This window comes from Ambystoma mexicanum, chromosome 3p (assembly GCF_040938575.1).
Source record: "Ambystoma mexicanum isolate Mex_15411 chromosome 3p, UKY_AmexF1_1, whole genome shotgun sequence".
In the NCBI taxonomy this organism is placed as follows: domain Eukaryota; kingdom Metazoa; phylum Chordata; class Amphibia; order Caudata; family Ambystomatidae; genus Ambystoma; species Ambystoma mexicanum.
Genome location: NC_090925.1, coordinates 222,109,391 through 222,134,100, shown reverse-complemented (window position 1 = coordinate 222,134,100; position 24,710 = coordinate 222,109,391). Strand labels below are relative to the sequence as shown.

General features: G+C 48.5%; 1 protein-coding gene across 1 annotated transcript in view; it reads right to left on the bottom strand.

The window, feature by feature from the left end:
* LOC138580289 (tumor necrosis factor receptor superfamily member 1A-like) overlaps positions 1 to 5,766 on the bottom strand; it is a 235,152-nt gene extending 229,386 nt beyond the window's left edge. Inside the window, exon 1 of the mRNA XM_069650703.1 lies at positions 5,443 to 5,766. Within this exon, the coding sequence (XP_069506804.1) occupies positions 5,443 to 5,481 (39 nt within the window). The 5' untranslated portion in view covers positions 5,482 to 5,766. The remainder of the gene's footprint in view (positions 1 to 5,442) is intronic.
* Between the last annotated feature and the right edge of the window lie 18,944 nt (positions 5,767 to 24,710).

The window sequence follows — 24,710 nt, the reverse complement described above, 5'->3', positions numbered from 1 at the left end:
CATTATCATGAATCAAAGCATTAATGCACCTGTGCATTGTTGGTGACTTGTATCTATTGGACTTTTTGATACTGTAATATCGCAGCAATGTAGGGGCTCTACTTACCACATAATGACAACACCCGACATGCAGATATAACTGGCATAATATTGAAGTAACTGGCCATACAATGCTGACAAGGCACATCTATGGTTGATTCTATTGAATGTAACCCCATCATATCATGACCCCATCAATGGCATATGAAGGCAGAACCCTTGTTAAAATGCGGTTGATATAAATAATATTCTTGTCTGCTTTAGTACCCATTTGGTATTTTAAAAACAGTACATTTATGAACTTTTTTATGCCCACAAGCCACTTCCGGTGAAGTCACCGGAAGTGGCTTGTGGGCAGTTAAAGTGAAATTGATGCCATTCAGGTCAAAGGTCATGTGACATCACTTCCTGATGTCATCAGGTGGGCGATATCCCTCCCGCAACCTCTTACATTTTGGTCAATCGACGTCCCCGAGTTCCTCGCAAGATGGCAGGCAAAATAGGATCTCTCTACGCATTGGGGAACAAGTCAACAATAGAAAACAGACCCACTTTGCTCCTGCTCATCAACGACTTTCAAGCAGAATTTGTAATCGACACAGGAGCTACTGTAAATGGTATCAATTAAGATATTTACACACAGCTGCCTCGTGCTGCGTGCCTGAAGCCATCACAAGTGGACATTTACCCCTATGGTGTGCGTTGGCCATTGCCATGCAATAGTTCCTTTATTGCTAAGCACATTTACAAGACATATACGCCCAACATACAAATCCATGAGCTAGCAGCAACTGCTAAAAGGGGGTGCATTTTTCTCTTCAGTGTATCATTAGACACGGGTCTAGTGCATATCCTGTACAAACCGATGGCACACAAATACATGGCAGGGACTAATGACAGAGCACATATTTCCCGCATTCTTCAAAAGAGTCGGGTGAAAGTACACATTGACGAAACCGTGAAACAGATGGCGCACAACAGAGGAATCCCAATTAATATCCAACCATCAGGCAGAGGTGGAACTAGACCAGTCGCTGCGACACCTGCCACCGGACCAACACTGTGGGTATTCCCTATAGTGCCAGTGTCAAAGAAGAACACAGTGAAGTCAACTTGCTTTTGTGTGGACATGCAACACCCGAATCAGGCCATCCAGAGGGAAAGGCATCAGGATCCCCGGATCACAGATATTATACATCTGCTCAATGGTGCCACAGCCATCTCCAGACTTATCCTGAAATAAGGGCTATCAGCAGCTGGAGCCGGCACGGGAGTTCAGGTACATTACAAAATGTGTGATGCAACTGGGCCCGTTTCGCTACAAGCGACTCACCATTGAGGGGTTGCGAGAGATCTTTCAAGAGGACGTGCCCAAAATCATCTGGCACATTCCCAACTGCACTAATAACAGTGACAACATCCTGATGTTTGGCACAAGCCAGGACCATCATGGTGACGCTTTACACAGGGTGTGCATGGCCCTGGAAAAAGCGCACCTCACACAGAGAGAAGCGCGGTTTTGGAAAAAGATAGGTTTTTTTTTTTCCAGCCACATCATTTCAGAAGAGGGGCGAGACCAAACACAGAGGGTGGTGGTGTTAAATGAGGCCCCATGCCCCCAAAGTGTATCTGATCTGTGGTCGTTCCTAGGTCTGGCAAGTTACTGCACCAGTTACCTGTATGCAACAGTCAGTGCCCCGTTCAGGCATCTCACAAAAGAGGGTTGAGTTTGTCTGGACCTTGGAATGTCAAGAAGCACTCAAGGCAATCCGCCGGAACATTGCATCAGCTGAGGATATGGCCTATTTTAGCGCAGCTCACTGCACGGAACTCACAGTAAATGCAAGCACCTTTGCATTGGGCTCCATCCTGGTACTGTTTGATCGGGAGGAGGGGGGCGGCTAGTGGGGTGCCTCAGCAAAAGTTAATCATCTCATATGCCAGCAGGACCCTCCCAGTGACAGAACAGTCTTATTCACGGGCCAAGAAGGAGAAGAAGGAAGCAGTATGGGCATACAAACATTTCCACCCATTCCTATATGGGAAACTGTTCACAATAAATACAGACCACCAAGCCCTGTTGAACATTTACGGGAGCCCTAAGGCCTGCAAGCCACCCGCATCATCAAGTGGGATTTAGGGTTGCAAGATTAGGATTTTACTATGCGGCACCAGCCAGAAAAGGAGGACAACCCGGCCAACTTCTTGTCTAGACACCCAACAGGGTCTGTGAACTTGAACCTATCCATCGGATACTGCTACATCAACTACATTATACATCAGGCCACCCCTGCACACCTGGATATAGTTGCGCTGCAGAGAGAATCTCAACTGGATATTGCCTTCTGCATCAAGGGAGGTGGAAACACGCCAAACAGCAAAGTTTTAAACGTTGGAGGTGCAGGAGGTAGTTGCAGGCTTATTGTTCGTGAGGGAAGAGCTTTCATGAACTGAGGATCACCTTTTACTGAAAGGAAACAAAATAGCAATACCCTCCTCCTTACGACAACAGGTGCTGGAGCTGCCTCATGAAGACCATAGGGGAGTGGTGTCGACCAAACGATTGCTCCGGCAGAGGGTGTGGTTTCCACCTTCAGACTCACGAGTGGAAGAGCACTGAAAGATTGCTAGACAGACATTCACAGTGATGGCCCCGATCAAGAAACCTGAATGCGGTGTGGGACATGGTGGCGACTGACTTCTTTGGGCTCACACGTGAGGGGACCCATGTTCTAGAGGTGGTAAACGAATACTCAAGGGTCCGGCAAGTACAAATGGTAGATTCAACGGCTTCTTCCAACATCATTCCAGCCCTGGACAGGAACTTCACGGCCTATGGGATCACCAGAGCTGTAAAGTCAAATAATGGTCCCCCATTCATGGAACAGGACTTCAGTAACTTTACGGAGTACTTGGGGTTCCGTTGCCGCAGAGACGTCACTGTGGCCTCATGCCACTGGAATGGTCGAGAGGGTCATGGCCAATGGGAAGAGGTCTCTTGCAGATCTCCCACCTAACCAATCTTCCTTTAGAGAAAGTGCTCTACCAGTTGTTGAGGGACTACTGCAATACACAGCCCTTCTCTACGGCGAAGTGTTCGTTGGAGGTGATATTTGGACAATCGGTCAGGACCAGGAACACATTTGCCCGAGGCACAAGAGGAGGGTCATAATTCTGACATGCGCTGGAGGGATTCACGAGCGAACAATAAGATTAAAAAAGGCACGTGGACTGTAGGAAGGCGGAAGAGTCCAGGCTTGGCACAAGAGATCAGGTGGTAGTACGGCAGTCACAGAGGTCTAATGAAATGACTCCCTTTTCTCCAGAACCACTGATAATTGTCCAGCATCGGGGAGGTGTTGGGGGGGGGGGGGTGATGGGTGACTGAGAAGCCAAGAAGGGAGAGAGATCACCAGAAATTCATCACATTTTAGAGCAATGGTGGCGCCCTCAGAATACAGCCATGCCGATGATGAAAGGAGTGAAGGGGGCAGGCGTCAGATGTCTCATATCAAGGTGACTGAGCTGCCGGACACGGAGTCGAACAGCACAAGGATACGTGACCCCAGAAGAGAGATTCCGAGGTACAAGCCTATGAGACTGATTGAGGAAATGGACTAGCAGAGCTAGGAGTTTAAAAAGGGGGAAGATTTAGTGCATCTTACCCGTGGCCAGGGTTCGAAACGGAGGGGAGTTGGGAGCTATTTAGCTCCTGGCTGCAGACTAAAAGAGCCTGCTTAGCTTCCCCAGGCCAACAGCTGGCGGACAAACACACCTGTGTGAATTTAACTTTGTGCGTTTTTTGTAAATAAACTTTGGGAGACATCTATTTGACATGTAAAGCATGGGCTCATAAATAATGGACTACATGGTATTATGTGGAAGTTAGATTTGCAGAACCAGAACTCTATGTAATAGCTCCTGGTCACTGGTTAATGCTGAATACCCAGGAGCTGCTTTTAGCTCCTGCTTATCCAATCTTAATGTTCAGCCCTTTGTGTTGCCCACGTCGTCATGGGAAAGAAGGACCCTAAGGGGGGGGGGGGGTGACATGGGGAGAGGGGAGGTGAGGAACGTACAGTCAAAGGCTAAAGTGGTTGGAAATTAGAACCCCTCCATTGCGCGTGTGCTGTTATTTGTACCACTGCAGCCACCGGCCCTAGTCGAGGGGCTACATTTGCCAATGCTTGCTTTTAACCGGACTTTAGTGAAGGACAAACTTAGTGCTAATAAATCGAGTGGCTGAAGGCGGCCTTGGTTAATACATTTGTATTACACCAGTAGCGCATTTACAGCTCCCAACAAGTTATTAACTCTCAGAAGACTTCTTTGAAAAAACCAGGGCAGGCACTTTGAGTGCAAAGTTTGATGGCAAGGCTTAAACAAGATAGCTCAGGATCCCAGGAGGATGTCTTTTGGGTAGGAAGTGAGAGGGACTGGCCAAAGGGATTAGCGTGACCACGGGCAGTCAATAGGTGGGTAAATAATTAAACAACACGTACAAGCTTTGCATCCCTGCTCATATGCCATTTCTAGCTATTTGTGCACTAATGCAATAGTTTTGGCTCATAGGTGGCACTTTAGCGCCCTCTAATAGCGAAGATTAAAAATCATGCCATACTCCAACAGAACTACGAATAACACCAACATGCTCCGTCATGCCAGAGAGAACTACACAGGCATATTGCCAAGCGTTCTTTCACCCTGAACCTCTAATACACCAACTCCAAACCCCTTCTGACTACCCCTAAACGAATGACCTTCTCGCTCCCTGAAGCAGTACCTCGCACCCAGAACGCTCATGCCATTAGAATTCATTTACTGCCAGTTTCACCCAGCCAGTACCCTCACAATAATGACATTTTAGGGGAGCACCACACACTTGCACCCACCGGTCTCTACACCAGTAACACACAAGCAGCACTCGGTCCTCACCCTAATTCCAATCAGATGAGATCCATCTCACACTGCGCCCAAAACAGAGCTAACCCAGTGGCCTTCAGAAGGGCACCTCGCACACCTACCACTCGTGGCACAACTATAAGCACACGGTGCCAGGCGGCGTCTCACGAAGACAAGGGAGGACCCAACATAGTCCCCGCTTGAGAAGTGTCCGAGGACGGCCACCAGTCACACCACGTAGTAATGAACCGAAACATCACCTCTGAGCCAGTACCTCTCCCCAACACAAGTAGCACGTAGCCTGTCTCCGTACGCGTACTTGGCAGCTTTCGCCGCGCCTGCCCTTTCCTTACAGAATGCTGTGAAGCGGCGCTCACAAGTAGTATAACACCCCCGAAAGCGAAAGTCACATAGACCCACACATTCTCCCTCTGAGAACATTCGAATGTTGGCATGTATGCCCCTACCCACACAACAAAGTTCCCTTATACCAGTACTCACCAGCACCGGGAGGAGGAGGCTCCCCGGACACCTGCCCATGGCTGATGGCTTCGGGTCACGGCCGCATGTCAAATCCTGGGGGGTCTGCACTGTGCGCAGGCGAGCACTAGCCAGGGGGGCACCACCAGCTGGCCCGTGAGAAGCGAAGCCCCGTCACCGGGGGCCAGTCCTTTCCCAGGCCCAGAGAGTATGAGGAAGTGAGGGACTGGGGAGGCGAGCGAGAGGCGTTCCAGGCCCTTCCTCTCTCTCTCTCTCTCGCTCTCGCTCGCTCCTCCTCCTCCTCAATGTTAATCTCGTTGGAATGTGACACGGCGGGGAGGCAAAGTGCCTGGTTCCGAAAGAGAGCGTACATTGTAGGTCCTCTCTCGGTACTGGTCTGATGGCAAGTAGAAAAAGGTTTGCCAAATGCCCCTTGTTTTAAAATATCACCTTAATAATAATAGATGAGGTTGTGCAGAGAATTTACACCAGGGCTCAAGTAGAGGGTACACGCGGGTGGACGGTGTCCCCTCTCTTTTTTCAGAGGGCACGTCGATATGCTAATTTCTGGTGACATCACATTCAATTGTTATGTTAATGAGCCCCCCCCCTTTTTTGTAGGACTTGCCCTTGATGGGTACATAGTACAGCATGGAGTAAACATGAGTAATTTAAGTACTTTCTTTGTGCCCCATGCCAGCATAAAATTGGGTGGTATTTTAAAAACTATTTCACGCGATTTAACCCATTGACGTTTAACCCGTTGACGTGTTTGAACATCGGTGGGCACCACGTCTAAGTTACTTTCATTCTACGTCGGCATAGCATGCCCGTTTCCATTCAGTATAGGAAAGTCCAGTCCTGGTTCTAACTTTGCATTTTGGGACTTGTCCTGGTATTACAGTATTGCGTGACACAGAATGGCACGTTGTTAAAACCTGCACAGGACTAGCATCTGCCGAATGGAATGTGGACATGTTGGCATGTACTCCTACTTCACGTAATTGTTTGCTAATTTGCTTCTGGGGCTCTGTGCTGTAAACACAGTCCGAGGAGGGTGCCGGACAGAAGACATCATTTTGGAGGTCATTCCGAGGTTGGAGGTAAGGTAAAAACGATGCCGGTAAAGGATTACCGGCATCGCTTACCGCTACGGCTATTCTGACCAACCAGACCGTTATTTACGGCATCGTACTATACGATGCCGTAAATAGCGGCCCAGGCGCGCGTGTGCCACACAACATGCTGGCATTACTGGCATGCCGTAAACCAGAGCTGATCACAAGCCATGCGGACATGCAAATAACGACCTACTGAAGGCCGAACAGTACCTTACCGGCATGGAGTAAATACTGGCATCTCCGAGAAGGTGTTAAGAACCCAGAGCAGTGGTTCCAAGAGCCACAGGTGCACACAATCAGCACAGGTGGAGGCAATGGAGTCTGGCACAGCACAAAAGGAGCACATCCACGCACCACACCCCCTCCTACACCAAGATAATACCAATAGTAGTAGCATTACTGGAGCTGGAGGCCCTGCTTGCAAGGCAGCAACAACAACAACAGCAACAACAACCACAGCCCCCACCATATAGGATACACAGGAGGAGAAGGAGGGTGAGACAGGCCCAGCATGCCCCACGAGTGCAGCCACCGTTACCACGCCGGCAGCCCCCAATCCCTCGTATTAGAGCCACCCCCTTCAACCTAACACCAGAGCAAATCCACACTCTGTACCGGCTTGACCGTGACACCATCACGACCATAGTGGACCTGATATATGACGACATAGTGAGCCTCATAGAAATACGCACCGCCATACCCCCTCTACTGAAGGTAGTGTCTGTGCTCCACTTCTTTGCCACAGGCACCTACCAGCACACAGTGGGGCACATGCATGGCATATCACAACCCTTATTTTCCCGGACACTGAAACAAGTGCTGGATGCCCTCCTCAAGCACACAAAAGACTACATATCCCTACCACGGACTCCGCAGGAGATACAAGATACAAAAGTTGCCTTCCATGCATGTATAGGTGCCCTCGACTGCACCCACGTGGACTTGGTGGTCCCGCATGCCATGGAGGTGTCGTATCGCAACCACAAGCAATACCACTCCATCAACGTGCAGATGGTATGTAATGCCAGCAAGATCATCACACATTGCTGTGCCCGATATCCAGGATCAACTCATGACTCCTTGGTCCTGTGGAACTCCACGCTACCACGCTATATGGAGCAACATGCTGGACGACGTGCCTGGCTGCTTGGTGAGTTGCCTGACTGGGCCATGGCAGTGCATCGGGGTTGTGAGGTGGGTGGCTGCATAATCCACCTGGGTGGGAAGGGGGGGGATGCATACTCCACCTGGGTGGAAATGTTGACGCCAGTGCACAATGTGCACCTCACCAAACACTGTGCCCCAAAGCAAGTGATACAGCACATGCCTACCAAATCACACAGTGATGAAATAAGGCCGACACCTAACACTACATGAGTAACAGGTAACCAGGCCACATCCCACAACACATGAACCACTCATCGGCGGCCCTCACACACCATAAGGGCATACTGCATATGCACTATGTCGCTGCCTCCAGCATATCACCACACAGGACAGTCATCCCTGGGAGTGCATTGAAGTGAGCCTAACAAGGATACCACAGTGTGTCACTGGTTCCGCACACCCATAGGAGTGCTGCAAGTCACCATGGCACAGCCAACACTCCCTGCTACCAAATCTCACAGAACACAACACATCAATGATTTTAGTCCAACACTGCTGCATGCATATACGATGCACGTGCAACAAGATGTGAGGGCACACCATAACCCATCTTGAAGATGCTACCCCCTCCATCATTCCATTGCACAGGACACATAGCGGGGCCAGAAATGGGGTCAATACATCCAGGGACATGTGTGTATGGGCACAAATCACCTGCTGCCATGTAAGACTAGTACAGTTGTCCGCCATGAATGTACGAACACTTACCTTCATTTCCCTCTCATGCAGGTGATGGTGGCTATCCCTTGAAGCCATGGCTCATGACCCCTGTCCGAAACCCACAGAACAGCACGAGGAGGACCACAATCGGTCCCATACCCGTACACGTGTGGTGATTGAGCAGACCTTTGGCCTGTTGAAGGCACGATTTTGTTGCCTGAGCCGGTCGGGTGGGGCTCTCATCTACAGCCATGAGAAGGTTTCCAAGATCATCATGGCATGTGTAATGCTGCACAATATGTGCATCCGTCGGAACGTGCCCCTGCCCCCTGACATGGAACTGCTACCACCTGATGATGATGAAGGAGAGGAGGAGGAAGAAGTGGCAGGACAGCATCACGGTGCCGATGCACAGGAGGGACATGCCGTGCGGCAATCATTGATTGGACAATATTTCTGACACACAAGTCAGCAGAGGGTCTGAGGATGTCAGAACATCGGGCACTGGGTGTGGGATACATGTACACTATGCACTGTGCAATATTAAATGACACATGCGCAATGATGAATGTCCACTCTGTTTTTTTTAGATGAGCAACCGGTGTATTCAAAGTGAAAATTTAAATGTGAAAAACAACCCCTCCACCACCCTCTGCCCTCCCTCTCCCATCACAACTCCCAACCACACGCTCACCCCCTCCCACCAAAACTCCCAAACACACCCTCACCCCCCTCCCACCAAAACTCCCAAACACACCCTCACCTCCCTCCCCCTCCCACCACAACAACCCCACACTAGTCCCATAGGGTCCACATAGCCCACATGTGGATGGCAGTATTGTCACTGTGCGCTCCCAGAGCCAGGGGGAGGCATGTCCTGGTGGCGCATCGTACGGAGGGACCGACGGAGCGGGCTGGTCTGGGTTGAGTTGCTAGTTGAGGGGGTGTCCTCATGCTGGGGCTGTTGTGCATGATGTGCAGCCTCCAGAGCTTCTGCTATCCGGCCAAGGACCTCACAGAGCCGGTTGGTGCTGTCCGTAATGACCTGGCCCAGTGCCCTCAGTTCATCCCACCACTCCTCCCTGGCCTGCCGATTGTCTTGCATGAAGTCAGTGATCAGGCCTGTGAGCTGCTCAGCCCGCTGTGAATCAATGGCTGATGTTGTGGCCCTGCTGGGGATCGGGCTCACATGTGTTTCCGGCGCTTCCGCAAGGGAACTGGCCACAGGACTGGCATGTCCCTGTGTTGCTCCTTGCCCAGATAGCTCAGGTGTGTCAGTCTCACCCGAGTCACTACTATAGGAGACCTGGGGGTTAGTTTGGTCATCAGGGGTGTGGATGACTTCAAATGTGTCCTCCTCAGTCGCTCCACAAATGGAAATGGGTCTGTCGGCAACATCGAGGGGGGCCGTGGCTGCCACCTCCCCAGCCACACTCGACTCCTCCGACCGTTGCCTCAGGGCATGTGTCTTCCGCCAGTGCAGGGTGGGGTGGGGGTGGGCCTTGCTGGAGCCAGTGGTGTGCCTCCAGGTGTTCTCTTCCTCGCAGGGAGACGGCAGCCCCTGCCTTGGCCCCTGGAGGTGCTGGGCCGGTTGCTCTCCTGCTCCTCGCTGTCATGCTCACTGCCTGTGGGGGTGGAAGAGAGGGACGGCATGAGTGATGATTTGAGAGCCAGCATTTGGACATGGTTACAATAGCACATTCAGTTATTTGTGGGTTATCAGCATTTGGGTGGGGAACGGCACGTAATTCAATACTTGGGTGGTAAATGCATGCATATGTCTATGTCACTCATGTTGGCCGGGTACTGTGCTGGCTCACATGCACACTGTTTACATCAACTGCCCTGTGTGCCTCACGAGGCAGGGAAGTTTTGGGAGCAAGCAACGGTTGGTAGCGTCAAGAGCGTCCCGTCGCTGCTCCAGTCCTTTCCCTGCGATTTAGACCTGTGCTCCGGGGGCTGCATGTTGAGCGCCAGGCGAGTTTTGTGGGGGGGGGCGCTGGGCATATTTTATGAAGAAAACAAAAAATATACACACATACATATATTACATGGCTTGCGGTAGCGGCCATGTAGTTATGGTTAAGTTGCTAAACCCATAGGAAGAGCACTTTTTGGGTGGCTTATAACTTTGCTCCCCCTGGACGAATTCTCACCAAACTTTGCAGAAAAATATATGGCCCACTCTGAATTTTTTTGCAAAGTTTGGTGAGGTTTGGTCAAGGGGCGGCAAAGTTATAGGGGGGCTCCCAAAATTTCTTTTTTCTCATAGATATAATCGGCAAACATTTCCATCACGCCTACAGCCGAAACCGCTGGACGGATTTTCACCAAATTTGCAGCAGGAGTAGCAGCTTGGTCCCGAACGCGTGCTTTTGTTAATTTGGTGTAAATCCGTCCAGTAGTTTTTTTTTTAAACAACCAAATCGTAAGGCAAAAAAATGAGTGATAGCTATGTCACTCACTTCTCTGTTCAGTCTGCGGACTGGCCTCCGATTGGCCAGAAAAATGTGCAGACTTTTGCGTGGAAATCAGAACGCGGCCGCTGATTGGGTTGTGAGAAAACGTGAAAGAGGTCGGTTTTCCTGAACCGTCCGCCATCTTGGATTTGCAGACTTCTTTTGGGTTCTGCGAACAGCGCAGTGAAATCATTAAAAAAAAAGCAGCATTGCACTTGTCAAACTCAACAATCTCTGGGGATGTGGGGGGGATGAGGATTGGATTGGATATGGCCATAAGAAGCCAAAAAACAGGTTGGTTCACCCCCCCAAAAGTGCGCGAACACTCCAGATATCCTGGGGCAGTCCTGTGGTGTTCGCGGACGCTTCAGATGTCCTACAACATCTGTACCTATTTCTGCATTACAGGGTTGGGGAAAAGCAGTTTTTTGGATGGCTTATAACCTTTGCGCCACTCAATGAAACTGCATGTAATTGTGCAATTTTATTCTAGTACTAATCCTGAATGGTTTTGCAAAGTTTTGTTGGATTCTGTCAAGAGGGGACAAAATTAGAGGGGCGGACCCAAAATATTGTAAAGGCATATAGATGTGGTGTCATTTGTCGAATCTGCACAACATTTGGCAAAATGATTTTGGATCTAGATATGGTTTTATAAAGTTTGGTGGGATTTTCTCAAGAGGGGCGAAATTAGAGGGGGGGTCACAACATTTTTGATGGTTTATAACTTTGTTGCTATTTGACGAATGTGGACACAAATTTTGAGAAATATTATAGACCCAACCTTCAATGTTTGTGTAAAGACTGAATGGATTTTATCAAGTGGGGGCTAAGTTATATGACTATTGTATGTACATACATTTTGATACTTTAAAAAATATAAAACATAGGTAGATTTCAAGCAAACTCGTGAGGAGCATCGGCAAGGACATTAATTAATGGTTTTGCAAATGTGCCCATGTTTTATTTTTCGACAAGTTTCATAATCTAGGTAAAAAAATAGTCATATACCTTTGGTGACCGAGGTATATATAGCATGTGGCCATGGGCAATAGCCAGATTGTCCAGATACCACTAGGGGTGGTACAAGAAGTTGCAGGGGAGAGGGGGCCCTCGCGGCGGTGGTGGCTTGCAGCTTGTCTGCAGAGAGGGGAGAGGTATGGGATAAAGGGGCCAGGAAGAGCAGGGAGGATATACCCAGAAGTGTGGCGAGGGTAGCTGACTGTGGGGGGGGTCAAGGTGTGGGCTTGGTGCAGTGGTTACGGGTGGGGGTGTGAAGGAAAAGGGGGTGGAGGTTGGAGTGGGAGCGGGGTGTATCAGTGAGGGTAGTAGGGAACGGGCGGACTGAGGGGGGGCAGCAGTACAAAGGGTCAGGGTGGGAAATGCCTGCAGAAAAGTGCAGGTGGGAGGAGGAGGACACTCTCACCAGTAGATAGTGGTGACGGGGGAAGATATGGGATGACCTCCCAGCACACCAGTTTTAAACGCGGAGGGTGTGGCATGGCCTCCGTGATAGCGGAGGACGAAGAAGGAGAGGGTTTTAGAGCGGTCCCTCCAGTGACAAGAAGTGGGCAGCCAAAAGGGTGCAGTACAGCCCCTAGCACGACGAAACACTGGCCAAAGGAGGAAAGGCCTCACCCAAGAAGAGAAGAGGAGAGGAGCATGGGCGGGGGTTGGTGTGACCCCGCTGAGACAATGACACAGGAGCATCGTGGTGAACGCCCCATGCTGGCCCGAGAAGGCTTTGCCTGGCCCAAGCGTGCGTACCCAGCAGGAATGGTATATAGCCGGGGAAGATGAAGGTGGGGAGGAGGATTGGTTGCTGTGGGAGGAGAGATGTCGAGGGGAGTGGGTTGGAAGAGTAAGGGGTCTATGTGGTGAGAGGCTTGAGGGGGAGGGCAGGGTTGGGTATAGCAGGAGTAGGGGGAGATTGAAGGAAAGATGGGTTGGAGACTCTGCTGATGATTTTTGTCCCCACAGTAGGAGCCATCTGAGGAAGGAAATGAGGAATGGCGGAGTGGAGGCTAGGATGACGCGCTACGTGGTGACAGGGCAGCAAGAGGTGCACAGGGCAGGGAATGGTCTGCAGCATGGGTCAGGTTGGGGGCTCAGTGGGGGGCATGGAATGTGGGTTCTGGGCACCTGGGATGGGCGGATTATGGGGGATGGACGGCAGGGGCTTTGGTGAATGTGGATGGGAGAGGTGTAGCCTCAGTGGAATTGCAGACAGACATAGTGTCGGATCCTTTGGCCCCTGGGGTGGTGGAGGTGCCTACTGTAAGTACAGGGGAAAGCACAGAAAACTGTAAGAAACTACCCTATATGGGTATTATAAAGCCTTTAGGCATGCATTTGATGGTGGCTACAAAGGAGAACATTTGGCCTGGAGAGTTTGTGGATGTGTTCAAGCTCTAACATAGGGAGGTGAGAGCTAAAGAGAGGTCATAGGTGGAGAAGCAGGAGTTGGCGGCTTGACTTCGGGTAAAGGTTACGATTGAAAATTGTATGTCAGCATTTACACTATACACAAACGTCTACTGTGAGAAGTACTCTGAGAGGTGTGCAGCTTTGCTGAAATATATGGTTGTGATTAGGAAAGCATTTATGAGTTTTGGGGGGTTTGCCTGGGTGAGGTACGATGAGGAGTTCAGGGCAAGGATGGGTGAGGACAAGCAAGGCGTGTGTGCGGATATTGATATGGACATACAGTTGCAATGGATGGTGCCCACGCGCCCGGCCACAACACTTAATACAGCGAGTGGTTTAACTGTGCCTTACCAGTCCTTTCATGGTCGCCCAGGCCCTTAGGGGTGGGGTGAGGAGGCAGGGCCCAACCATCAGCAGCATGCTGGGCCTTTAATAAAGAGGGTTGCTCTTGGCTAGTGTTCAAATTCAGACACAAGTGCAGCAGATGCGCAGGATGGCATCCCATCACACAATGTTTTGCGACAGGAGAGAGGGCAAGGAGGCATGGAGCAGGGAGGGTGGTTGTGGGCAAAGGCTTATACTCCAGTTAAGGTAGAGGTGCTAGAGAATTGGCTCTGTTTTTACCAGGATAGGGAATGGGCCAGGGTTTTGGGTGCAGGTTTCCGGCAGGGTTTTAAGTTGAGTTCCAGGGCCCGAGGATGCGGTGGTGGGCGGAGAACCTGAAGTCAACCCGGTGGACTCCAGAGGTGGTAAGGGTGAAAGCTGCGGAATGAGGGTGCTGAGGGACGAGTGATTAGGCCATTTCTGGGTGATCGGTGGTGTCTCCCTAAGGGGTTGTGCCTAGAAAACCAGACAGGGAGTTCAGGTTGATTCACCATTTCTCATGGCCAGAGGGCATGTCTGTGAATGCTATCATTGCTCCGGAGGTTTGCGGGGTGTCTTATGCAAGTGCGGATCTGGCAGTGGGCTTAGTGAAGAAGGAGGGGTGTGGTGCTTTTATGGCCAAGCAAGGCATAAATTCTTTTTCAAAAATTGATTAGCAGAATTTGCTAATGAAAATAGTTTTGATTAGCAAATGAACTTATTTGATTAGCAACTTTTTACTAATATTGAATGTCACCAGAATTAGTTGTAACCCATCAGTGCCGAGCTGCGTGCTAGCAAAGTGCTCTGGGATGAATATTTTGCCCACCCAATGCAGAAAGCCCTGCAATTTTAACACAGCCTGCTATCAGAAAGCATTCTAATATTCTTTAAATTGTGATTGAAAGAATATTTAGAAGGCTTTCTGCCAGCACTGGCAGTGCTTTTGGTGCGGGGCTGAGCGCAAGCAAGAGGCTGGTATTGCTATTTCCAGCACCCAAATGGGCAGGAGAAAATGAATTCCCAGCGCGGCCACCTGCACCAATAACACATCCTGCTTGCAGAAGGCCTTTGAATAGTCTAAAATTAAAAATATATTTTTAGAATAAAAAGTTGGGCTAGGCTTTGCTTACCTCTAGGCCCGTTGTTATCAAGTCACAGTGGGAAGGTCCTCTCTGCCTAATCTTCCTCTATACTGCAGACCAATTCCTACAAAATAGGCAAAAAGCAACTCATTACCCGCAACAATGCACACTCACTCTGGCGGGAGGTGCTCGAGAATCGACAGGGCCCCTCAGCACCCGTTATGGAGTGAAAATAATATTTCTCCCCACCCCGAACGGGCGGGAGAAATAAATGCCAGTGCAGCCACTTGCTAACACCCAGCCCAGCAATCTGGGACAGCGTGGGGGCCTTTCGCCTTTACAAACAAAAGAGGCCTCGAGCCTCTGGGGCGAGGGGGTCCAGCAACTGTCCCCAATGTTTCCAGTACGGAACCACTTAAACACAGCAAATAAAGTCTCAATTTTTGTTCTGGGACAAAATATGCACTTTTCAGTGCTCGCATTTAAAAAAGCTGTAGCCAGTTAGTGTAATGCTACCTGCTGGCTGGCTGCCTGCCTCGTGATATTTGGCAGCTATTAACCTCCTGTATCCCACAGTTGCCTTGCACTGTTTTCGCTCTCAGCAGGGGCGCCGGGGGACACAAATCTTCAGCCGGACCTGTTTGCACATAACAGCCTGCTTGCAGAAGCCCCTTTGAAAGGCCTTCTGCAAGCAGCATGCTGTTATTACTGCAGGGTTTGGGTTTTAGAAAGTGGCTGCAAATAATATTCCTCCCAGCCAGCCACTTGCAAATGTCCTGCCCTGCATTCAGGGACTGTATCAGGGCCTTTCTACTCTTACAAACAAAAGATGCCTCGAGCCTCTGGGGGAAGGGGCCCAGCAACTCCACAAAGCACAGCAAAAAAGTCACCATTTTCTTTCTGGGGCTTTTAATATGCACTTTGCAGTGCTCACATTAAAGTTATGGCCAGTGTAAAGCTTCCTACTGGCTCTGGCTGCCTGCCTCGTGATAAATTCGGCAGCTAACCTCCATGCATCACTGCAGGCTCGGACTGGCCTATAGGGCAATAGGCCTATGGCTTAACCAAAAACGCAAAATGCTTGTGTGGGCCCGTTTTTTGGGTCAAAGTGGGCCACCTTTTTTGCCAATGTGGGCCAGTTTGATGAGTTGCTGGACTATATTGTGGCTAATAGTTTTGACCAGTGTTGTTGAATAAATATTCTTTAGAATGTACAATTTGCATCACAGTTTATCAGAAACGTCCCCCTTGGGTTATACAAACAGTGTCACAAAAGGAATTAATTCCCATTTGCAACTGTGGAGCACTTTTTTGTTGGTGCCCGAGACAATTGTATGCCCCATTCCGACCCTGCACCACTGTTTCCACCCTCAGCAGTGGAGGGGCGTGGGGAACACATCTTCAGCCGGGCCTGTTGCTGCTCACATAAGTCTTTTTCAAAGGCCTTCTGCGAGCAGGCTGCGTTATTACTGCGGGTGCTGGGTGTTAGAGAGTGGCTGGCACTAATATTTCTCCCGCCCCTAAGGGCGGGAGAAATATTATTGTCAGCCACTTGCTAACACCCAGCACCACATTTGCTGCAAAGGGCCCGGCTCCCCCACCCAAACCTCCCCTAAGCACTCCCTCCAACTTACCTCCAAAAAGTCAAAGCTGAGAGTGTGGGAGGGGGGTTGAGAGCCTCCTTTCACGTGATGACGCTGCATCCGGGCTGGGCTCATAACATTGATACAATGTTTTTAGCCCATCCCGGGTGCTTCTGCCTCGCCTGCAGTGCACGCTGTGCACAGACTGAGAGGCAGAGTTAAGGCACAATTTTTTTTAATGAGCAGTTGTAGTGTAGAAATCAAATCACAGTTGGTGCGATTGATTAAATATACAGCAAAACAGCAGATACCGCTTATTTTATGCCTTGCCATGTGTGACATCAAATCAGCTTTTTTGTTTGCTGCCAGTGCATCCAGAGGATTTTTGGTTGCAGGGGATGCAGTTTGAGGGTCGAATTTACGTGGGCAAAGTGTTGCCAATGGGCTGCACAGTGTCATGTGCATTGTTTGAGCATTATGCTCTTTCCTTCAGTGGGTTGTTGCTTACATTTCTGGTTTTGGGGAAGTTTTGCATTATTTGGATGATTTCTTGTTCATCAGTGGGGCGGGCAAACAGTAATAGTGCCAGCTAATGCTGGAGGATTTTCAATTGTTGACACTGAGTTAGGAGTGCCTTTGGCAGAGGACAACACAGAGGGGCCAGCGGTGGTTCTGACTTTTCTATCAATTGAGCTGGATTCAGTTGTCATGACCCCATGCTTGCCGGACGACAAGGTGAGCAAGCTGGTACAGTTGCTGGAGAGGGCGATAGAGGCACATAAAATGACGCTGGTGGACATGCAGAGATTGGTAGGGCATCTCAATTTTGCATGTCGGGTTGTAGCTCCGGGTGGTACTTTCTGCAGAAATATGGCACATTCTATGGGGGGGTGAGGTACCCATATCACAGGGTGAGGTCTCAGGGGCGGTTAGAGAGGATTGTAGGGTGTGGCTGAGATTTCTAGAGGAATTTAATGGTGAGTCTGTGTGGCTGCAAAGGGACCCCGTTGTGTGGGAAGTGCAAGTTTTATCTGATCCAGCGGGAGCTGGAGGTATTGGTGTGTACTGGAGGGATAGATGGTGTGCAGAGAGGTGGCCTGAGCAATAGAAGAGAGGGTGGAGGAGTATAGCTTTCTTGGAGTTTTCGCTTTGCTAGTGGTGCTGAATTTGTGGGGTAAAGAGCTGCAGAATAACAAGGTGAATTTCAACATGGACAACAAAGCAGCGGTCAAAACTGTGACAAAGCAGTCAGCTAGGGACCAGAGGGTGGCCGCTAATGAGGGAATTTATGCTGCAGTGCCTGAAGTGGAATGTGCTGCTTAGGTCTGCGCACGTGCCAGGGAAGGATAACAGCATCGCTGATGCATTATCTCGATTTCAATGGCAGAGATTCCATGGGCTGGCACCAGAAGCGGAGGTGGAGGCGCAGCGATCCTGGAGGAGCTGTGGCGGCTAGGAGATTGAGAGTCCTGCAGTGAGTAGAGTGTTCACAGACCCCAGCATTGTGGGCTACATACATGAGAGAATGGTTGGGGTTTTTGAAAGGGGCAGCACGCAGTTGGAAGGCGATGGAGGATGCGGAGGAGAAAAGAAGGGAGGATGTGATTGAATTTATATAGAGCTGTGTGGGCAAGGGTTGGTCCAGGGCAACAATAGCGGGTAAGCTGGCAGGCATTGCCTTTTATGGGAAGTGGTTTGGGGCTTTCAGCCCAGCGGAGGGGGGGGGATGGCAAGTAGGATGTTGGAAGAATGGGCAAGGGAAAAAAGGAAAGGCGAAAGATGGCAGGAGGCCAGGAAGCCAGTGTTCCAGGCTCTGGAGGGTGTATGCTGGTCGCCGTGGGAAAGAGACCTGTTTTTGACGTCTTTTACCTACCTATTTTTTGGGGATTTTAGGGTGTTATAGCTGGTACTGAAGAGACGGTGAAGGATGTCTGCTGTGGAAGGATGTCTCTCTGGTCATAAAAATGTGTAAATCGAAGACGGATCAGTTAGGTAAGGGTTTATGGTTGCATTTGGAGAGGGGTAGTAGGGAGCTGTGTCCAGTAAAGGCGGGAGCTCTGAGGATCGAGACGAAGGGATGGTTTAGTTTTTCAGCACGAAAACAGGGAAGGGGTGACGACTACTAAAGTTTTGGGGTGATGAGTAAGCCCCTCTTGGCGGTGGGTGAGAAAGCAAAGGATTTCGTGGCTCATTCTTTTAGGATGGGGCAACGTCTGAAGGAAGCAGGCTGGGTCTGTCTGATAGCCAGTGAAGAGCCTGGGGTGCTGGAAATCGGCAAAGTACAAATTGTACATCAGAGATCTGGGACAAGGGGGCTCTTGGGGAACAAAGGGCTAGGGGTGGGGGAGGGTCCAGCAGAGAGGACGCTCAGTGTCTTTTTCTTTTTCAGATGTGGCACTGAGGAGTGGCGAGTTTCCTTAGAACTGGATATGCAGACACTCCATAGTCAAATGGGCAAGGAAAGATGCGGCAAGAAGGGTTTTCAATACTCAGTTGGAGTGCTGTTATAAAGTGTCATTGTTGAGATGCACTAGGTTTGTGGGCTCAGGTGGGACCAACGGTTGCCTATGCTGGCAGTTATGAGAGAGCTACATGGTGTACCAGTGGCTCTGGTTATACATGCCAGGGATAACAACCTGATTAGGGATACAGGTGTGGCATTGTTAAAGAAGATGAAGAGGGACCTCAGATGGGTGAGGGAGATATGGCCTAAATTGTGTTTGTTTTGACTGAGTTGATGCCAAGGAGGGTATGGAGGGGGGCTGTGATGGAGGGGGTGGTGGAACAGACGAGAACAAAATTTAACAGGCAGATGTGGAAGTTCTGCAGGTCCTGTGGGATGCAGACACTTGCACACCCAGAGATCAAATATGAAGTTTTTGATTTGTTTTCGGGAGGATGGAGTTCTTTTGACACTTATGGGGAACCAGTCCTATTTGATTGAGGTTAGGTTGGTGGTGCACGGTATTGTGCTTAAAGCCCTTTGGATAGCAGGCATGCAGTGGATGGGATGTAGAATAACTCTGACACCAAATAATCGACCCAACTCAGGAAGATGGCAAAGTTTGTTGTTTTAATATCAATTGTCTAAAACGGGGAGTTACAACAGACATCAACTGACGTTTGCTCGAGTCTCTCAGTACATTTCACATAAAATAACATCTTTATACTAAAAATTCATCATAAGTGACGTGGCAAATAAGAAAAACCTACAAGGGATTGTGATAGGCTCAAGGGGAACCTCTTAGTATACTTTCAATAAGGGGTGAGATTGTGATTGGGTGTCTACTGTCAGGTCGACAACTGGTGCCCTCCTCTACTGCAAGACACTTATTAAGTACACAGTATATCCTTGGATCTCAAACTATAAGGCCCTTCGTTATATGGCCCTCTACAATTGGTTGACATGCCTGTGCCATGTCTGGATTATTCTGTTCACTTAGCAGCACATAAACTCATGCCCATGTGCCAGGAAGTGGACATGACATTACCTCCCCATCAATTAGCCCAACGACTTTCATCACCTATGCCTTCTGCCATGAAGATTGTCTTCGAACTTGGCCTTGCAGTCTATTCTTGTCTCTGGGAATATAAGGGAGTGCGGGCATGCACTATCCTAGTTCTGGAACTCCATGCCCAACTCTATTTTCTTTCTTGACTCAAGTGATAGGAGACCACGATTCAGACCGTTTTGCAGCATTTAAATGTCTTAAATTAATACAATTTGGCATGCTTGATGTTCTTTCTTTGCACCTTAACAAGGGATGATTTAGCTTCAAACGTTTTACTGCCTTGCACGATCTGAGCTAATTCTTTGCTGTGACACAGCTCGCAGCCTTTCCTCCCCATGGGTCCAGGGTTACTAATTCATGACAATGATGTCCAGCTTCTACACGATGGCGGCTTTCCTTGCAGTCTATTTACCACGTTAAAAGCCAGCTTCTAAGATCACTCAGTCTACTTGCGCTACTGCATCTGTACAGTTATTGAATGGCTTGCTTTTTCTGCACTGTGTCGCACACGTCCACTCTTCTTTTCACATATGAAAGATCACTTGATTCTTAACTTCGTCATCAGTTTCTCTAGGGTTCATGCATTCTCTTCAGCCAGTCTTCTCAGTGGTCAGGCTTGTCTCTTGTGACATCACTAACTCCTCTTTTGCTCTTTCTCATATTCCTTCGGGGAGTTCCTCCCTCAGATTGTTGTCTCTTCGGAATACATCTGGTATGGTTTCCTAAATGGGTACCTTCTTTCAGAAATTCTCTCTGATATGGTCACAACTGCCAGTGTCAAGTATGGCACGATCTCAGCCTTCCAACATACCGGAAGTAGGGGGATGGGACCTCCTACAGAGGCATTCAGCTGCTCGCCTACACTCCTCCCTCTGGTCGATTCATCAACCACCTCTTCACCGGTCTCCACATCTCGATATTTTCTCTTGAAAAAGTGCTTCTTTGGAGTCCAGATCTTCATCACCCCATTCAGGGTCCACACTCCAGGTCATGTAGCTGTACTGTCCATTCGGATTACAATAGACCCATCATCCCACGTATTTCTCATGATTCTGAACATAAGCCCTTTGGGTAGCGTGCCATGCAGTGGATGGGAACCAGAGTAACTATTACACCAAATAACGGAACCAACTCAGGAAGATGGCAACGTATTTCTGTTTTATTATCAATTGTCTAAAAGAGGGAGTTACAATGGACATCAAAGGGCGTCGCACGATCTCTCAACGCATTTCATAAAAAGTAATATTTTTGTAGAGGAGGCGCCAAGTGCCTCTACTGGAAGACCCCCCCCCATTTTGCCTATATGTTGGAAACTGGAAATTGCGACATTCGCATTGCCTGTAATGGTACCTACACCGCGAAGAGTCCTTGAAACAAGGTATCCATTGAGAAAACCCTGTATGATGTATCTGCGAAGAAAGTACAGTCTTCCGAAGGAAGTTCCGGAAGAAGTGTGAAGATGAATGTAAGAGAAGATTGAGGACATCACATGATTGAGCAACATTTCATGAGCAAAATGAAGATTGCACGTGTGGTGAGCACCGAGGAAAATTCAAAGCTGTTTTATAATTGTACAGATGCTGAAACACAAGTAGACTAATCGTGAGGCTGGATATACAAAGTGAATAGACTGCTGCCAATATATATGTGTGTATAGAACCTGGATGTTCCACGACGCATTTTAGCAAACTAGGACCCCATGGATAGAAGGGCTGAAAGTGTGGCGCAGTCAAATAAAACAGCTTGCGGCGAAGGAAGATTTGAGAAAGCCTGTATGGCCCGGTGTCAAGGGTTGGAGCCACCAAGAACCTGGATACAATGAATGGGAGAAGTAAGACAGGCTCCTGTTGAGGTGTAATGGAAAAACACTAGAACTGCCAGGTTTTATTCGTTATACAGTGAAGGAGCTCAAAATACAGTCTCCTGTCATATGGTCAAGTTGGAATTAGAATCGGGGCAAGCTACACCGAGACCAGAAGATAAGGCCATGCTCACACTCCCTTTTATTCTGAGGCACAGTGATAATTGCAAGGCCGAAGTCAAAGGACTAATTGAATGCAGACAGTACTAGTGATGATGGATGTTGGGCTAATTGGGTGGGGAGGCATGATCAAGCCAACCCTCCAGCACCTGGGGTACCAACTTGCGTGTTGCTAAGCCAGTGGAATATTCCAGAAGGGTACAAGTGTGCCAACCAATTGTAGAGAGCCACATAGCAAAAAGCCCTATAGTTTGAAAGCCAAAGAAACGTGTGTTTTCATGACATGGAAGATAACTTGCACTAGGGATGGGCATAGCTGTCCACCTCACCTTAGAGACCCAATCACAGTCCAGTCCCCCATAGATAGTATACTTGGATGTTCCCCTTAAGCCTATCACATCCCCTAGTAGGTTTACTTATTTTGCCACTTAGTAGGACATCAGCAGTGACAGGTTTTTACTATAAAAGAATGTTTTTATGAAATGCTTTGAGAGAGAATTGAGAGAATTCTTGTGCGGCATCCGTTGATGCCTCTTGTCCTCCCTGTTTTAAACAATTGCAATTAAAACAGTTGTGATTTGCCAACTTCCTGAGTCATTCTGATTATTGATGTATGAGTAAGATCTGTATCCCCATCCAACTCAGATAGCTCGTGTTAAAGAGCCTAGGGGTTCAATTTTATAGCACAAATGTGTCATACATGACGTCATACTATGCAGCAAATAAGAAAAACCTACAACGGGTTGTGATTCATTCAAGCGGAACATCTAAGTATGCTTTCTATACAGGGTTGGGTTGTGCTAGGACATCTACTGTCAGGTGAACAACTTAAGCCTGCCTCTAGTGAAAGTCATCTTCAACACCTACTAAGTACACAGTATATCATTGGCTCTCAAACCATAAGGCTCTTATTTATATGGCCTTCTATAATTGGTTGGGACACTTGTGCCAGTCTGGAACATTCGGCTCACTCAGCAGCAAGTAAGCTAGTGCTATGAGGTGGACCTGACTTTGCCTCCCCACTCAATTAGTCCAACATCTCTCATCACCCATGCCTCATGCCATGAAGATTGTCTTTGAACTTGGCCTTGCAGAGTATCCTTGCCTCTGGGAATATAAGGGAGTGTGAGTATGCTCTATCCTTTGCTGGAACTCCATGCTCGACTCCTATTTTTATCCTTGGCTCACCTGACAAGAGACCATGATCTAGTCCATTTTGCAATAATTAAATGTCTTAATTGAATAAAACTTGGCATGCATGGTGTTCTTTCTTTGCACCTTAACAAGTTGTGATTCAGCTTCTCATGTTTACTGTCTTGAGAATAGATAACCGGCCTTGTTTCAACTTTGATACCAGGCCAGACAGCTTCACCATTCAAGTCTGTGAATTGATATGATTCTTTGCTGCAACACAGCTCTTGATCCTTCTTTCTCCATGTGTTGAGCTTACTAAAGTTGTGACATCGATGCCCAGATACTATACAATGGTGGCTTTGCCTGCAATCTATTCACTACATATAGCCAGCTTCTAGGATCACTTAATCTACTTGTGTTGCTTTAACTTTACAGTTATTAAATGACTTGTATTCCCTGCTGTGCTCTTCACACGTTCAATCTACTTTTTGCATGTGAAAGTTTACTCGATTCTATTTCGTCATCACTTTCTTATAATGCTCATGCATCTTCTTCAGCCAATCTTCATAGTGTGTCACGCTCACTTCTTGTGACGTCACCAGCTCTTCTTTCTCTCATTTTCATATTCCTTCGGGACGCTCCTCCATTAGATTGTTGTCTCTTCGAGGATGCACCAGATATGGTTTTCTCAGTGGGTATCTTTTCTCGAAGATTCACTGCGGAATGGTCACAATTGCTGGTGTCAAGCATAGCACAATTTCAGGCTTCCAACAGACAGGCAGTAGGGGGGTGGGAACTCCTGCAGAGGCATTTGGATGCTCCTGTACACTCCCCCTCTGGTCGATACATCAACCAAATCTTCACCAATCTCCACATTGTGGCATCCTCTTTTGAAGAAGTGCTTCTTTGGAGTTTAGATCTTCACTACTCCCATAAGGGGACCGGCTGATTTGACATGTTCGTCCATACTCCACGTCATGTAGCTGCACTGTCCATTTGCATTGCAATAGACCCATCATCCACCATACCTCTTGTGATTCTTTGGATACAGGAACTTCGTTCGTTCGTTCAGGCCCTACAATGCTGGCTTCTACATATTTTCTGATATCTTCATCTGTCAATTCTTTGGTTCCAAATCCTGACTCAACATCGATCATGATATTCATCCCTACTGCTTTCTATGCATCTTCTTGCACTGTGTAATTCTTATCCTTATCAGACAGAATCCAAACATCACCATCACTAATACTGCTCCACAGAACATGATAATGTTGGCCATCCACTGTGGAATCCATGACAATATAGATGAGAACCAACTGTCATCTGTAATGTCCTCTGTCTCGTCTTCCATTTTGTTGTGCAGGTTTGTCAGCAATGTTATGGCCTCTGTCAGGGTTCTATTCTCATCGGTGTGAATGTGCAACATGATGACCCGATTTTGGTGTAAACTCCTCCTTCCATCGCAGTGATCATGTCAAGGACATATCTGTTCTGGAGGGTCATCAGTCGTATGGCCCTCAGCTCTTCCTTGATAGCATTGAATTCTTTTATGGTGGTATTAATTCTCGAATTTTCTGCAGGAGCTCCCATCTGGTAATCTGCAACCATTTAGCATTTGCCATTGTCTGGATCGAAGGCATGAAGATAGTTGTAAAGATTGAAGCAGTCTTGCTCATATGGAATGGCTTCATGTGCATCTATTGATTTAGCTGAGAAGTAATTCTCTCTTCGATTTAGAAATTCAAGCGATCTTCTCCTTCTCAAATGGGCATCTACCTTAAGGAATTCTCTAATGTT